General features: G+C 36.8%; 1 protein-coding gene across 1 annotated transcript in view; it reads left to right on the top strand.

Annotated features, from left to right (window-relative positions):
• The first annotated feature begins 7021 nt into the window (after positions 1-7021).
• LOC129759921 (uncharacterized) overlaps positions 7022-18150 on the top strand; it is a 27920-nt gene continuing 16791 nt past the window's right edge. The window contains exons 1-4 of the mRNA XM_055757497.1: positions 7022-7085; positions 7838-8022; positions 8098-9280; positions 17953-18145. Coding sequence (XP_055613472.1) covers positions 7037-7085; positions 7838-8022; positions 8098-9280; positions 17953-18145 — 1610 coding nt within the window. The 5' untranslated portion in view covers positions 7022-7036. The remainder of the gene's footprint in view (positions 7086-7837; positions 8023-8097; positions 9281-17952; positions 18146-18150) is intronic.

Genomic DNA, 18150 nt, shown 5'->3' with positions numbered 1-18150 from the left:
TATCAAATAAAGTGTAAAGGGCCGGCAAAAGAGGTCGTCCATATTAAATTTTCAGTATCTTAGTAATATTGACGTTATTATACATCGGATTGGGATGAAAATCTAGACATAGGAGTTATTAGGGACAAACAACTGATTTCACTTATCCATACTAAAATCAGGGGTCGGCCAAAAGGGTCGTCCATATTAACTATTCTCTGTTTATGCGATATTGTCGTTTTTATACATAGGATTCAGACAAAAATTGGTACACAAGAGTTTTGAGAGACGAGCAATGAATTTCAGATATTAAGTTCAGTGTAAGGGGCCAGCAAAGGGGGTCGTCCATATTAACCTTTCAATACTTTTGCATTATCGTCGTTATTATACATCAGATTGGGATGAAAATTTGCACTCGGTAGTTTTCAGGGACGGGAAACCGTTTTTAGATTTCAAATGTTGCCAGGGGTCGACGAAAGGGGTCGTCCATATAAATTAATTTTTCAATGTTTTTGGCAATATTGACGTTATTATGCAATGGATTGCTTTGAAAATTTGCACACGGCAGTTTTCAGGGAAAAGGGATCGATTCCAGATATCAAAGATTGTATAAGAGGCCACCGAAAGGGGTTTATCGTTGTTATGCAACGATTGAGTCGAAATTTATACACGGGGTATTTGGCACGGTCAATTGAATCCTGATTTCAAATTTAGTAGCAAACGACAAACAAAGTGATCGTCCAATATTTTTGCAATTATAACTTAACAATAGATTAAGATGTGCATCTGGAAAATGCTTGACAAGTGACTTTCATACAAACTGTTCATGGCATATTCCAAGTTGAAAGCGAAACGGAGTTCGTATGGGATCAGCTAGTACAGAAATAAATATCTATATTGTTTCAAGAGTTACAGTGATCAAAATCAGATATAAAATCAATTTATTATATTCGAATTCTTCCAGTTATCATGCTAAAAAAGTTTCGTTTTTGAAGTACACAATAATAACTTCATATATTTAAACAACAACATGTTCATTTCATCATTGACAACTTCTTCTGTCAAAGTAAAGGTTGGGGAATGGTTGATTTCTGGAATGATCAATTAGAATTTGATGAAAATTAAATACACTTAGGTCTTTTTTTAAGCGGTTTGATTTTGCTCAGTTTTTCTAACATGGCTTCTTTCACGCGGTTATTTTTGCCATGGATATGATTTTTCTACTTGGATATGATTTTTCTACTTGGATATGATTTTTCTACTTGGCTCTCACGAATCAACACGTTTTTTGAGCGAAAATATTCCAAGTCCTATACGTTGAAGACGGAATTCATACCGTGTAAAAAAAACCTTAGTGTAATGAATTACGAAATTTTTTGTAGCCGTCAATTGAAATATTGGGTTCTTAAAAAACAAAAGCTAGAACTATGTTTTTATATTCTTCAGAACACAAAAATTCAGCCTTAAAAAACAATGAGAAACTTATTAAAATGATTAAAAAAAAATGAAAAAATTGGGTCATTAAAATAATTTAATTTATGTGAGAATTAAGAAAAAGAGTTGAGCAAGCTACATAAATATACTCATGAAAGGTTTTTTGAAAACCTAAAAAATGAATCAAAATCTGCTGATTAATTTAGATAAAAAAATAAAAAAAGTTTTTTTTCTTGATTTTGATAAGTAGGTTTTGACAAAATTTGCTCGGATATTGCTCGGATTTAGGATGAGAATTTTGAAATAAAATGTCCGAATTTTGCCAGGTTTTAAGATAAAAGAAGTATAGTATATAATAAATAGTATAATTGGAGTAAAGTGAACAAGACAAAGACTGCAAAAAAAATTTTCAGCCGAAACGAATATTACTTGCGATCTTGGGGGAACTGGATAATTGATTTGAAGCCTTTCTTTTTTATGTTTTGAAGTTTTGTCAAAAAAGAAATTTTTTAAATGATTTTCAATTATTTTCAAAAGTGATTTCAAAAACCAAAGCTGTTAGATAAAAACCTCATTGCATATTTGGATTCAAGGCACTAAAATTAATCAAAACAAGATTTTAAATCCTTTGCACCTAGGAAAAATGTGAAATACAATTGAGGCTGAAATTGGTTTCTTGAGAAATATTTCATACCAGCATAAATTTGAGATGACTTTTACCTTTTTTTTAGATACAAAGTGATGTGTTATAAAGTCATCGATACTAGGTTTTTCTTTTTATTTTACTAAATATGTTGAGTATCGTGAGTTTTCAACACCTGTCACATGGTCACCAACAAGTGATACTTAGAATTTGTATTCTTTGAATGAGTTTTGAAGTTCAAATGGTTGGTTTCAAATTTTAGTGACACTCCTTAGTAAAAACCCGTTCCAAATACGAGTTAAGGTTTTTGTCTGTCAAGATTTGAGTTTCAATACAAAAGGATAATTGAATTGCAAATTGAAACCTACAATTGATTAGATGAGTGAACGTAATATACAGTCGTAAAATGAAATGTCTTAGGCTTAGAGAGTGATTTAAGACAAAATTCCGCCGGAGGCGAGCCAATTTTCTGACATGTTTATTAACACTTATTTTTAAACACCTTTTGGGATCAAGTGATTTCCCACTAAATTCATTTTTTGTACTGAAAATTTGAATTCAAAAAATCTTCATGGGGGGGGGGGTTAAACCCCTAAAACCCCCCCCGTTCGCACGGCCTTGCATTTCACATTTTTTAACTAAATCTGTGATGTTTTATATTGCAGAATATCGTTATCATTGGTCTACGTTTTTATAGTTTTTGAATTATTTTTCTGGGTGTAACAACAGGCGTGAAGTTTAAGACGAGATTTTTGGTATTTAGTCCTAAATGTGCGGAGGATTTAAAAATCAGATTGGAAATTTATATCGATAACACAAGGCAGAAAAAATCACGCAATATTAGCCCACATTTTCGATATAAATGCTGAAAACGGTTAAAAAATCCATTTTTAAAATTGATGCAATTTTTTGCAAAACTATAGATCAGAACTTGACAAAGATATTAAAAATAAAGGTTTTAATTCAATGATCAACTTTCGCGAAGACTTTGCTTCTGAGAAAAAAGGGATTAAATTTACCGTGTTGTCATTTCTTTTCCAATCCAATTCAGCAAAAATGGAATTTCGACGAAATTTGAATGAACAATATTCAATCCTCAATATTTCTTAAGATATGGGTCAAAAAGTTATGCCGACTTAAGCAAAGTTGTCGGATGAGTTAAAATATTCAAATCAAATACTCAAAGACTTTTCGAATGATGTTAGAAATAGATTTTATTAAATTTTTTGAAGAGTTTTATTTCTAAAACCAAAATATCTAAGCAAGATATTTGAACACTTAATTGAACAGACAGGTTTAAAATCTGTTTTATGTGTTCATGTAGAGGCTTTCTAGTTTGTCAGTTAAAAAAGGAAAATTTTAAAATTTCTTTAAAATCTATTTTATTTTACTTCAGGAAGCTGAAATCTTCAAAAATCAAACACAGGAACCAAACATGATTTTTCCTTGTGTAATCTGAATTCGAAATTCAAGTTTCCTTTGTATTACCGATAATATATTAATATTCAGGTTAGGGATTGACTTTTATACTATAACCGCATTTCTAGGTTGTTGAATTAGATTCAAATTTCTCAACAATATTTGTGTAATCAACATTCAGTTGTTTTTATTCATAACTTGAATTCAAGTTTCCTTCTTTAATACTCATTTTTGAATTTTATGAATTCAGAAATAAGGTCGAGAAAAATTAGTAAAAATAAATGAGACTAAGAATTCTGAATAACATTGAAAATTATTTTGTAATTATTCAGAATTAAAACTAAAATCATTTTGCCAAATCTCTCGTTTTTCGCTTTCCGATTTAGACAGTTACAAAAATAGCTTAAACGTTTTATATCTTAAAAATCAAAGACTGCTCAAAAAAATGTTGCTCAAATGTGATAAACTTTCAAAATTTGGTTCTGTGGAGGTATATTATGTTCAATTTTAATATATTTCGATTTAATTCCACATATAGATTCCAGTATAGATTGAAAGTTTTAGCTCAAGATTCAGTATTCCGTTTTTTTTAAAGCAAGTTCATATCAGGATTTGGAAATTATCTGCTGATTTTAGTTTTATTCATATTTGAAATTTTGTTTTCATATTTCAAAGAATATTAACTAAGAGAGCTTCTGGTTTTTAATTCTTTAAGTCAATTTCAGGTAATAAGGCTAAAATTACATTTATCTTTAAATCTTGATCGAAATGTTAAATAATTTTAAACATTTTATCACGGATTAAGTTTGGGTGACTTATATCGATTTGAACAAATAATTTAAAAGATTTTAATTAAACTGCTAAAGTTGCTTAAAAAAACAGTCGTAATATTGAATTTTGCAAGAAGATTCAATTTCATAACGCAAAATTTTCGAACAAAAAAAAAAAAAATAATTTTTGAACTTGAAATTGCAAGAACACAAGCTCGATCCTTTCCTTGGACCCATATCTTTTCGTAAATTCGATATATTTCACAGATATGTAGGGGAGAGTGGGGTATCGTGGGCCATGGGGAAACGTGGGCCACTTTTAATATCTCAGGTGTGTGTTGAGATAAAAATCTCAAACCAACTGTCATCGTCGTCGCTTTGCGTGATCATATATTCCTATATTTTGTTGAATGGAATACGCATCATATGCTTTACCTATTAATCAATCTAAAAAAAGTTAGAAAAATTTACTTACATAATTAAAACAACACCCGCAAACTTCATCGATGGGGAACCTAAAGTGCATAACCAAAATATGCTCATACGCTTATGATCTTTGATTTGTCATGATCTTTCACATGGAAAAGGAATTTTTGATGAAACATCAATAAGTCACACAAACGCAACCAATTTGCAAATCATAGCTTGTGGGGAATCATGGGCCACACTTCGTGAACCACCTATATTTTTATCTTTTTATACACATTCAGAACTTAAAATACGTTTTACCTATCTGTAAAGTTTTCTTATGCCAAATGAAGAGTTATGAAAAATATTTTGTCCATCCTATATAAGAAATTTTGCCAAAACGTTCGCGAGCCAGGTTTTGGAATCTATGCGATCAGACACAGCTCTCTTTTTTATTTGATCATCTGAAATGGCTTTAAAATATCGAAATGGATTAGGAAATCACAGTTTTGGGTCAACTCATAAACTTTGCATGTTATTTGGTCAATTTGGATTAGGTGGCCCACGATTCCCCACCATTTTTCAAAATCCAAAAAACATTGCTTTTTTTCAAACAATCAGAATTTGGGGAAAATAAATTATTAAAAATTTAAAAAAAATACCTTATGATACCTTGAAAATGTAGAAAACCATACCATATTTTATTTTCATTTTATCCTTTATAACAAAGAAGTTATGGAACAACGAAAAAAAGTGGCCCATGATTCCCCACTCTCCCATATATTAAAAAAATCCACATATTTATAATATGGCAGATTAATAATTTGTTGCGGCCAACAAAATTGCATTTTTTCATCTGTTGAGAGTGATTAGTAGGTACTAATTTTTATTTCTAACATGCTTAAAACTAACATTTTATTTCTCTAATTTAAGTTCAATTAATGGGATAATTTGTAAATTTTTGTATAACTTATACGTTAAAACTATTCAAACACATTTCCAGCTTGCATATTAAGCAAAGAACTAACACAGAAAACAGAAACAGAAGTTATAGATGGTTTTGTGGTTTTAGTTTCAATACAGATAAATACAGATTTTTTCACGAGCCAGCCCAATAATTGATATGAAGTACGTTCTAAGCAGCTCAAAATTCAAGTTCTTATTGATACTTTTTCAACTTTCCAAACAAGTCTTAATGACCTTCTATTCAGCTTCCAGCAGCCTTATTACTATCGCCTAGGATTAACTTTTAAAATGTATTAGAAGAGTGATTATAACTCAATTTTGAAACGTATGGTTCTGGTAGTCCACGTTTCTTCCTGTTCCTGTGTTCCAGATTTCTCTGCGTTCTCTGCTCCATGGTAGGCCCAACCGGTTTATGTTTTTGATTATTTTAATGTCTTTGTGTTAAAATAATTGAAAACATGAAGAAAGACAAGAAGAATAATAAAACACTTTTATTGTTCTTTGGGACTCAGACATAAGTTCTGGCTGTGGAAGTACGATTAGTGATTAGTGATTAGTGTATTAGAAGAGTGATAATAACTCAAAAAAACCTTGGTTGAGTTATTTTTTAGACATCGACTGTATATTTTAATGTATGTTTTTATCGTCACATCAGTCATCGTTACTAAGAGAGAAAAATTATGATTAACGGAGGGAAAAAGAAGAGAAAAGAGAATACCAGCAAGTATCTTGGGAAACATTCAGGATAATCTTTGAAATATGAAACTAACATATATGAAGTTCATATCTGAATGTACTAAAGCTATGATCATTTAGTATCCGGGCACTTTATTTCGGTGATAGCTACATTACTGGAGTTCGGATAAGCAAAACTTTAGCAGTGTTGTGTTGGTTATGAAAAGGACTATCTTGTCTATTTTTTCAGATTTTTAAGTTAACGTGTGTTGAAACACACGTTAACTCAAAAATATCTCAAGATATTTACGATGCAGGAAGACATGGTAAAAAAAATTTCACACAATCGTCTCGGAAATTCTTCATTGTCGACTTGAAAACTCATCAATTGTTGTTTTTTTTATTTTTTTATTTGCCTAAATGGTTAAGAAGTATAAAAAGTCACTCTAGGATGCTTACGAAGTTCAAACCAAGCATCGGAGTGGAGCCCCTGATCTCAACTATGGTAAAAAGTATATGCTTATTGGGAATAACTGAATGCAGACCTCTTGACTATGCAGTAAATCCGTTTCCGGCAGGCAAAAAGTGTTGCCTGACTATGAGAAACCACGTGAATAATTAATAGTGAACAATTCCATAGATCGCAATCTGTGCAACCGGTTTTTACGCAATGTGACATGTGTGTTCTGATGGACAAAGAAATTTATGTTAAAATCGAATTTAACAGGTCAAACTCTTCGAGATGCCGACTCCAGAAAAGGTTCCAACAAGATTCGAATTGGTTTTTTCAGGTGAATTTGTGTGAAATATGATGATTTTGCAAAGGTTTCACTTCTGTGGTAAAAATAATAGATCAATACATGGCTGTAAAAGTGTGCATAGATAGAAAAAGAGATTTTATGATTAAGTAAGAGTATTTCTACAATGATTGTTATAAGTCGTGAAAAAAATACTACTTCCTCAACTGTGATGTTGCAATCAAAACTACAAAGTCGTATGTTTGTCTTTAAACTTTTCCATTCTGCATGGTTCCTTATCAACATTCGTCAAAAAGTTCGTTGCCACATTCAGTTCCTTTATCAGTTCGTGTCGTCGATTTTTTCGCTAGGTTAAGGACGCATCATCATCATGTGGATGAACGCACTTACTCCGGCCGGTCACGAAAACAAGCGTGGTGTAGTTGTGCTGTGACGAAGAAGAATCTCCCTCTTATCGGAATCGTGGTTGCTGCACGAGACTTGAGCCGGCACGCTCGCTTAACCGAAGACCTGCCTTCGGTTTCATCTGTTTCGTCTATGCGTCATTGATAAGGACTTCGCAGAGAAGCGTTTTTGATTTTACATATTTACTTTATCAGTGACGACGACGCCGTCTGGCCGGCTTCCCAAAACTTTTGACACAGATATCGTATAGGTACAAACGAAAATTAGTCGACTTGCTTAGAAATGATTGTGGATCCAATGATTGAGTCAGTTTTTAACTTCTTAACAGTTTTATCCTACATTACATTTAATATCATTTTTTAAACCCTCATCATTTTTAGTTATCATACTTTCAAAATATGACGCGTCGGCTTTCGACATTTTTCCGCTGAACAATGAGATCGTGTACCGACTGGAAGCCGACGTTACTCTGGTTCCGGATTTTCATCTACATTCGAACTACATCTGGACCCTGGCCGGTAGACTTCACATTCAGCGTTACGACACCAACAACCTGGCTCTTAAGGTAGGATTTTTTCCCCCAATTTCATTCCCAAATTGATAACTTATTTTTCAACAAACTTTAAACGAATGCATCTAGATAACATTGGATGAGGATCGATTCCCGGATCAGAGCAATGTGACTGCCCTGATGGAACCCTTTCGGGTGGCACTTTCCAACGATAGTGCGGTGTTGAGTGTTCTGTTCAAGGAGCACGAACCGATTTGGTCCGGAAATATCAAACGTGCGGTAGCTTCGCTCCTTCAGGCGCACGGGGACAATCCGGGAGCGTATGTAGTGGACGAGATGGGTATATTCGGCAGCTGTCCGACAGAATACTTCGTAGTGAACAAGTCCAACGTTTTTGAAATTTCCAAAACGTACGACATGGGTCAGTGCAACATTTACCCGGGGGCAATTTATCTGACCCGAAGTAATATCCCGTTGAACGTTTGTACGGCGAACAAACAGAAGCAAGCCATCACGTCCAGAATCGCAAACTATAAATTGAAGAAGGTGGAACCCTACCGTTACATGTTGGTTGAAATCGATGGCACCATGAGAACGAACGTCAGGACCTTTGAATCCTACTATCCGCAGTTTTTATACACCAAGGTGCAGTTGAAGTATGAGACTCACAGTGCGATCGAAGGTCCTGAGAAAATCTTCGACATAGGTCAGGGCATGGCACTACTCTTCAGCTCGATTCTCTTTGTAAGTCCGGACGCTGAAGCTACCGGAGGTCGGAGTCCAAAATCCAAGGACAAACTGGTTAAACAAACCGCAGCTCTTCTTAGCACCCTAGCTGATAACCTGGAATCCATGGAATCCAAGTTGAAGGAACCGTACGACGAAACAGTATCCGAGATCATCCGGCTAATGGGTACTATGGACTTGGAAACCCTAAAAATGCTTTTCGAGGAAATCGATTTGGGAACATCCTACAGACAGGAAACCGCACGGAACATCCTCATAGAAATAATCCCTCGCACCGGAACGAACCCTAGCATTCTGCTGACACGTGATCTGATCATCAATCAGCAGGTGAATCCAACGACGGCGGTTCAACTGCTGATATCGCTGCCCTTCTACATGGCCGAACCATCGATTGAGCTGGTGAAGGAGTGCGAGGTTTTTCTTAGCTTTGGAACCGATCGGCCCGACATTAAACATGCGGCTGTCCTCAGCTACGCCACCATGATCTACAACACTTTCGTGGCCGGAAAGATGACGTCGGATGTTTTCGAGAAATATGTGAAGATTTACTTCGATATGTTTTTGAGTAAGTATTTCAAGAGAAGGTAGCGGCTGGAAAAAAATGCGATTTTTTTTTTGTTTTGTTATTCACCTGATTTGGCCTCCATCTTTGATAATTGAATTTGCTTAAAAAATCCTCAAGATAAGATGGAAAATGAATATCTATCAGGATATTTCTCCTATGTGGTGCTGTTTTTGGCAAACATTGGTTGGCCCAAAACTCATGGTCTAATTTCAAGACGAACTTGATGTTTTAACATGTTGTGTACCGTAAACTGGGGGAACTTAGATCACCGGGGTAACTTTGATCAACATGAAATTTTTGCAGAGTATCATCATTAACTAAATCTGAAGTTGAAATATCTGAAAATTATTTTCTACGTTTGAAAGCCTATAAATTTAGTTTCCATTAATTAAACTTGGTTTGTAGTTGAATATTTTTTTTGCTTTATTTTTAATGTAGTTTTAAAGTTTTAAAATATCTGTTTTTTTCGGGAGTTCAAAACAAACACGTTTCCTGATAAAATGATAGCAATTAGAAGCAAATGGGTTGTTTTATATGAAAGTTTAACTTTTTTCCTTTGAAGAGTTGTAGTTTAAGAGTTATTTATATGGTCTTTCTATGATAATTTTTGGATATAAAAAAAAACGGACATTTTCTAAGAGAAAGCCTGTATAGAACAAATGGCTAAATATCCTATCAGATGGCTAAGTTTGAATGAAAAAATAACATAAGAACAGTGGAAGGACCTAGGAAACTGCATGAAGGTGAAATTCCATTTCTTTTTTATGCCCAGAAATATTGAGAAATGTTTATAATTTTTGCCCCTAAATGTATGCAGCAATATTGTCTATTTTTTGAGTATATTTGTATTTGAAAGAAAACGTTAAAAAATTCAATCGAGTCCAAACAAAAAATTAATGTTATTGATGTTTTAAGCCTTCTGTGCTAATTGGCATCAAAACAATAATTTTGAGGATGTTACGATACGTTAAAACCATTGTGGTCAAAGTTACCCCGAAACATGAAATCTGGTTTTATAACAAACATTTAGTTATATGTAGCCACTAATGTCGTTTGAATATTCTGCTATCAATGATAATGCTTTAAACTCCTTACCTCAGTAAGTATTTTAGAACTTTTTAAAGATACAAAAAAGCAATCCCTTCCAAAATAATCGAAAATGAATCAAAAAAGTGATCAATGTTCCCCCAGTTTACGGTACTCAATTTTTTTTTGTTAAATGGCGTTCGTTAGAAATAAGTTGTTCGAAAGTTTTAAAATCTTGTTGAGTAATATTTTTTAAACGTTTAATTTTTTGCCAAGTGAATCTAAGCTCAGCCAAAAAAGACAAAAAAATTAAAACTTGACATATAATTATAAATATTTAAAAAATACAAAAATTACAAAAATGACGAAAATGATAAAAGTGACTAAAATGGTGAAAATGCCAAGAATAAAAGTAATGATAAAACTGACAGAAATGACAAAAATCCAAAAACGATAAAAATTACAAGAATGCAAGGATGACAAATAGTACAAAAATGACAAAAAAAAAATGCAAAAATGAAAACAGGAACGTACGGGAGGAACAAAAAAATCAATTTTTCATCAATAACTTTGCCGATTTCTTTTGAATATGGTTCTCCTTAAGGCTTTAATTATGACAAATATTTCATCCCAAGAACGCATTTAGATTAAAGTTAAGATGAAAAAGTTATTGAGCTTGAAGCCGAGCAAACATTTTTTTGGGTAGCATTCATCATTGTTCAGGCGTCAAATTGTTCGAGATATGTTGATTTATCAGTTATTCCGTCAATTTCAGATATGAACATTTAGGAAAACGTTGATGAGGTCTAGAGGATGGGCTCACGCGAGTCTGGAAACCCAGGCGTGCTGGGTTCGATTACCGGTATCGCCAAGAAAACCTTTGGGTTCAAATCTGATTAGTGGCCGACAGGCACGATGCGTTTCATTGCATAAATAACTATATAAAATATAAAATTCAGAGGAAATTCATCTGGGGTTAATCTGAAGAGACTATCGCAAGCGGAGTGAATTGCCAACTGTGGAAACCACATAATGCCAAAGTGAATTATAACCACCTCATCGAAGTGTAGGTAAAGGAGAGGTCTGTTACCTTAGCGATGCATGACAACGATATAGTGAGCTACAACGATAGATAGCATTCATGCTTCGGTTCTTCATGTCGAGTTTGGCCCACACACCAATCCTTATAGGTCTTTAAAGGTTGGATGCCTTCCCTCGACGAACCATCGGCCGAGGAAGCCTGAAGGGTGTCCACGATGAAATTGATACACTATGAAATTGCTCTAACTTTTCCACCGTTGGGTAGAATTTAATGAAAATTTTGGTGGATTTAGTTCATAGTGCATTGTTTACATCCTGCAAGTTTTGAAGTCCTGTGATCAAAACTCGCGGAAATGGAGTCGAAAGAACAGCTAGTGCGTAATGAAATCTTGCGAATTCATCAAGAGAATAAGAATCTATCGCACCGTTCCATCGGTGCGATAGATTCTTATTGGTGCGATAGGAATCGCGAATTCCACGGTGTCGCGAGTGATTAAGCTGTTCGAGGGACGATTGACCTCCGATCGGAAGCCCACAAGTGAAGGAAAAAGTGTTCCGTACAACATCAAAAATCACAACCGCATAGTTGGGGCCTTCAACCGAAACCCGAACGCATCCGTTCGGGATGTGGCTAAGAAGCTGCACCTTAGTCGAAGTTTTGTCCAGGAGGCCAAAACTAAGGCTGGACTTCGAACGTTTAAGCACTGATCATAGTTTAAGGTACAAAAGGCCCCTAATCGCGACGAGAAGCAGAACAAGTCCGCCAAAACCCGTGCCAGGAAGTTGAACCTCAACATGCTGACGAACGTTCAATGTTGCATCATGGATTACGAAACATATATGAAGGCCGACTTCAAACAGATCCTCGACAACCTGTTTTTCAAGGCCACGGATAAGTTCAGCGTTCCGGAGCATGTCCGCACTCAGAAGATGCAAATTTGCTAATAAATTCCTGGTTTGGCAAGCCATCTGCACGTGCGGGAAGCGGAGTGCACCTTTTGTGACCCAGGACACGATGAACGGTGTCCATGAAAGAGTGCCTCCAGAAGCGGCTGCTTCCTCTTCTGAAGGCCCACAACGTCCCAACAATCTTCTGGTAGCTTAGCTGCTGCTTAAGAAATGACTGCATTCTCAACTACAATATTTATAGAGAGGCCTAGTAGTGAAATATTCCTGACAGCCCTATCCAAATGTTCAGGAGATGTTGAAGCTGTATTATAGATAGACGAGAATTTTTGGGCAAAGAGATCACAGACTCTACGATCAGAGTTCGCCGTATTGTCATCCAGAAACATTTGGGTTGGCAGACCAGGCTCATTCCGCTGACTTTTAACATGTTTCCAAAACGATTTTGGTCTGAACTTAAGATCACGTATAACTCGAACTAAATAGTTTTGGAGACAACGTTCACTGACTTTTTGTAAGCAGAATTTAGTCTACGAAAAATGGCCTTAGTGTAGGAGGATGTTGACTTGTTATAATTTCATAGGGCACATTTTTTGCCATCTTTAGTCGTCGTAGGTCTGTTGTGATCCAAGGAGCCCGTATATTCTCTTAAGTAGTGTGTTATGACGGTGCTATCGATAACGTAATTCAAGAAGTGCGAGAAGGTTTCGTCCGAATCGTTGGGATCAGATAGGTTGAGCTCACATTCGCAGTCTATGGTAACCAGGGTACGAGAAGTCTCGTCAAAGTCGGCGATCTAGATGTCAAGATAGAAGGGTGCTAATTTTGCGACAGGAGCAAGCCAAGCGAGACCAATAGAGCAGGATGATGGTGTACAGCTTTAACGTAAGGAGTAGGGGCCAAAACAACGGACAGTACACTAGTTCCATCGCTGGCAAAGCAGAGATCCAACATACAACAGTTTTCGTTTGTCACGCTGTTAATCCGCCGCAAAGTCGCTGCACTCAGGGAGTCTAGTATTATGTCGAATAAGGTCGAAAAAGTTGAGCGTACTGGATCCGGGTAAAGAAAGTTACCATGGTTGGAGCACCACTCCAAACCGGGCAAATTGAAATCACCAATCACGAGAATGTCATCTTCGGGTGCACAGAGAGAGATAACTTAAGATATGCAGCGCGAAAAATACTTAGCTAGGGCAACATCTCTCGTGCAATCAGGAGGCAGATACAGTACGTAGACATAAAATTTACGGTCACCATGATCAATGCTGGACAACTCCAGTTCCAGAACGCTGCAGGAATTGTCTTCGATGAGCAACGCTGGGACGCCCGACTTACAGCAATTAGCACTCCGCCACCGATGGTCGTTTGGCTATTTGGTGAACTGCGATCGCATCGAAAGACCACATAGTCAGGGTCAAATATGTGACTCGAATGAGTACGGTCGTTCAGCCATGTTTCCGTGGAAGCGACGACGTCGTAACAGCAACATGAGCTTGCGAGCAGATAGTCTGCTAGACACGAGTTCATACCTCCGACGTTCTGGTAGTACAAGGTCCGGAGTGCTATACGTGCCTGAATTCACAGGCTGGAGAACCCCTGCGCCGCAGACGAACTCAGTGCCGGGACAACTAAAGACGCTGGCAGGAAACAGGGCGGCTGAGTCAAAGGACAAAGGGGTCTCAGTTAGACCTGATACGTTGCGTCCCGGTGCTGAAGGCCAAGTATAAGTTGCTACATTTGCAAGGTCTGAAAAAGAGCGTGCCGAAGACTAGTGAGCTTAACACGTTGATGGACTCGCAGTGCACTGGAAAGGGAGAGTCCATTAGTCCATTACCATAACCTATAATCAAGAATGTGGTTGATCGGATCCCCAAAAATTGAACATTGCTTTTATAAAATCGCTCTGTCCAACTTGCGAAAAGTCGAACAATCTTGCTCTTGACTAACTTTGAGTAGCCCAGTTTGAGATTATTGATATTGAAGTCCGGTTGGATGCACTCTTTACTTAGACCACGCAACCACGCTGAAATAGACAAGTTTGTGGAGTTTCAATTTGGTAGTGGGCAAAGTGTTGTCCTGTTTCAAACGTTATTCTACAGTCCACTTGGAAAGAGTTTCAACACTCCGGAACACTTTGGTCCTTCTATCCGAAGATCCGCTTTGGACCAATGCGTTGCTAAATTTTCTGATCGTTGAGTTTTAAGATATTCTGCAATGAAATGTTCGTATTCGTCTTTGGGCCGTATACCTCTTACAAACGGAAACGCGTCACTAAAAACGGAGTTATGGATGTCCTATGAGATTAGTGTTGTTCATGTTCTGTAATCGCTCTATTCTAACGATGCATACGTAAATTCAGAATCACTACGTCCCACATTTCGTGACAACTGTAGAAATGTTTTGTTTTGTGCCATAAATCTTCTCACAAAGTGTAGATATCGGTGGTTTACACTTGAATATACTACAGAGTCCGGAGATTTGTAGTAAACCTATTGGAAAAATTTAAAAAAAATACAAAACAGTAATAAAGTAACAGACTTTACATAGAATCTGGTTGGATAAAATTGATAACTCCTGATTTTGTAGGGTTTTTTTTTGCACTTTAAGGAAAAAAAATACATAAAAATCATTCGTCAGCTTTTCGGATGAATTTTCGAACTTTTTTTGTGATACCACCCATCATTTTCGGCACAGTACTGCTGGTAACCTAATTCGCCATCTTGTTCCACCACTTTCCACCGGGTTGTTTCATGGTTCTGCCACATTTCTTCAGTTTGCCCTTAACTATTGCTCAATATTTCTCGATGGGACGAAAATCCGGACAGTTTGGTGGATTGATACTTTTTTCAACAAAATCGATCTTGTTCTCCTTATCCACTTAATGACATCCCGGCTGTATTGGCAGCTTGCCAGGTCCGGCCAGAATTTCATCGGACCTTTGTGGGACCGAATGAATGGCAAAACCCTCTTATGGAGACATTCTTTTTTGTAAACATTTCTATTCATTGTGTCCCCAGTAATGAAAATCTTAGTCTTCTTCCCACAACTACAAATCCCTTGCCTGCCAAATCATCAACTTACGAGCAAATTCATCTGCGAAAACAAACTTGAAACGCAACATTCCCTTTACGCTTCGCAAGGTAAAATTTTTTACCGGGTATTTGTCCAAAATCCATTTTAACGTAAGTTTCGTCGTCCATCAAAATGCATCCGTTGTACTTGGTCAACACTTTCTTGTACAACTTCCTTGCCCCGGTTTTAGCAACCAGGTTTTGTTTCAGCGTCCTGTTGGCGTGTTTGCTTGCATGATACGACCGCAAACCTTCTCGCAAACAAATTCGTCGAGCTGTACTCACTGTAGTTCGTCCTGAACTTTTTCGCCAAATCACACAAGGAGATTCCAAGATTATTGTGAACTGATCCAATTACCTTTGTTCGCAGCTTCCGGTCATATGTTCCACTTTTACGCCTGGTTTGTATTGGTCGATCCACCGTAAGGGCAAATATCTTCTATATATATAAAAAGCAATTTCTGTATGTTTGTTTGTTTGTTTGTTTGTTTGTTTGTTTGTCCTCTATAGACTCAGCCGTCTTAAGGGCTAGAGAGCTGAAATTTGGCATGGATGCTCATTAGGACCAGGAAGGATGAAAAATGTTTTTAGATTTTCGGATGACCCCTTCTGAAGGGGGTCGTCCATAGAAGACAAATATTGTTTTCGCGATATTGACGTTACTTTTTGTCGGATCGTGTTGAAAATTTGTACATGAGTGTTTTGAAAGACGAGCAATCGATTTCAGGTGTCAAATTTTGAGTAAGGGGTCAGCCAAATGGGTCGTCCATATTAACTGTTCGCTGTTTTTGCGATATTGACGTTATTATATATCGTATTCAGATGAAAATTGGTACACGATAGTTTTGAGTGACGTGCAATCGATTTGAGGTGTCAAATTCAGTGTAAGGGGCTGGCAGAAGGGGTCGTCCATATTAAATTTTCAGTATCTTAGTGATAATGACGTTTTTATACATCGGATTGGGGTGAAAATTTGCACATAGGAGTTATTAGGGACAAACAACTGATTTCACTTATCCAAACTAAAATCAGGGGTCGGCCAAAGGGGTCGTCCATATCAACTATTCACTGTTGATGCGATATTTTCGTTATTTTACATCGGATTCAGACGATAATTGGTACACGAGAGTTTTGAGTGATGAGCAATGGATTTCAGGTATTAAATTCAGTGTAAGAGGCCGGATAAGGGGGCCATCCATATAAACCTTTCAATATTTTTTGTAATATCGTCGTTATTTTACATCGGATTGGGATGAAAATTTGCACACGGTAGTATTCAGGGACGGGCAATCGATTTTAGATGTCAAATGTTTGGCCAGGGGTCGACAAAAGGGGTAGTCCATATAAATTTAAAACTGTTTTTAACAATATTGACGTTATTATACAATGGATTGCTTTGAAAATTTGCACACGGGAGTTTTGAGGGAAGGGCAATCGATTTCAGTCATCAAAGATTGTATAAGAGCCCCCGAATGGGGTTTAGCTTTTTGGCAATAATTGCGTTGTTATGAAATGATCCAGTCGAAATTTATACACGTGGTTTTTTGGCACGGTCAAAGGATTCCTGATTTCCAATTTAGTAGCAGACAACAGACAAAGTGATCGTCCAATATTTTTGCAATTATTACTTAATAATGACTTCAGAAGTGCATCTAGAAAATGCTTGGCAATTGGCTTTCATACAAACTGTTCATGACATATTCCAAGTTGAAAGCGAAACGGAGTTCGTATGGGATCAGCTAGTATTAAAATAAATATACCTCACTCTCAGCCTTCTCCATACATCTCATCAAGGACACGCATGTCAGCACCACCTACTGACGAAAGTTCTTACTAAAGCCACTGATCGTACCACCATCACCACCTCTAGCAGCAACAGCGCCATCTACACGTCAAAAATCTGCCAGAAGTAGTTCAGATTGTCGATGTTTATACATGGTAGTTAGAACTTTCTCCATAGGATGGCGTGCTTGATGTGTCGCCTTGTTTTTTGAAGAGTGAGGTATATTGATTTTACTATATTTGGTAAGGGTCTACCGGTAACGTCGCAGCACCGAATTTACAGTCGATTTTGGATATTTCAGGAATTTCGCGATCTTTACCCCTGACCACGTCGGTTTCTCTACGTGAGTTTGCAGAATTTTCTCTCGCCTTCCGCGTTCCGTCGTCGATAACTTTTGACTGACAGCTTCAATCTTGATGAAATTTTCACCACTAAGTAAACAAACCATCTGAATAAAAACACTGTCAATAGATTCGCGATGTGACAACTAGGGGGCTGCAGTAAATGAAAAGATGCGACCAGATTCTATGTGAAACAGACTTTAGGGGTTTCCTTTTTTCATATCATCGATTATAGGAATATGGGGACAATTTCAAGTCGGTCCACCCTTTATTACTAGCAGCTTTGCTGGGAAATAATATAAACTCTGCGAGTTTCGAAGACTTTGAAGCTTGAAGGTAATGTTGAACTTAAAGATAAGCTGAAATAAGTGCACTGTCATGAAAAGTATGTAATGGAATACACGATGCCTAACATGTTGTTTCAAATATTTTCGCTTTTTTTCTAAGCCCAACTTGTATTTTCGTAATGTACCAATTTTGACTGATATTTTTCTAAAATTAGACAGCTTTGAGTACGAGCAGCAGATGTTGTACCTGGAAGCGCTGGGCAACCTGCAGCTGGGAAACGTCGCCGAATATCTGGATCCAATCATCAAAGCCGATTATCCGCAGACCACCGACATACGATTCCTGGCTATGTGGGCCACCCTTCCAACGGCTCATTTGAGACCAAATCAGGTTTACGAGACGTATTGGCCCA

This window comes from Uranotaenia lowii, unplaced genomic scaffold, assembly GCF_029784155.1.
Source record: "Uranotaenia lowii strain MFRU-FL unplaced genomic scaffold, ASM2978415v1 HiC_scaffold_320, whole genome shotgun sequence".
In the NCBI taxonomy this organism is placed as follows: Eukaryota; Metazoa; Arthropoda; class Insecta; order Diptera; family Culicidae; genus Uranotaenia; species Uranotaenia lowii.
The sequence above is the reverse complement of the archived record's forward strand: the minus strand, read 5'-3'. Positions and strand labels throughout refer to the sequence as shown.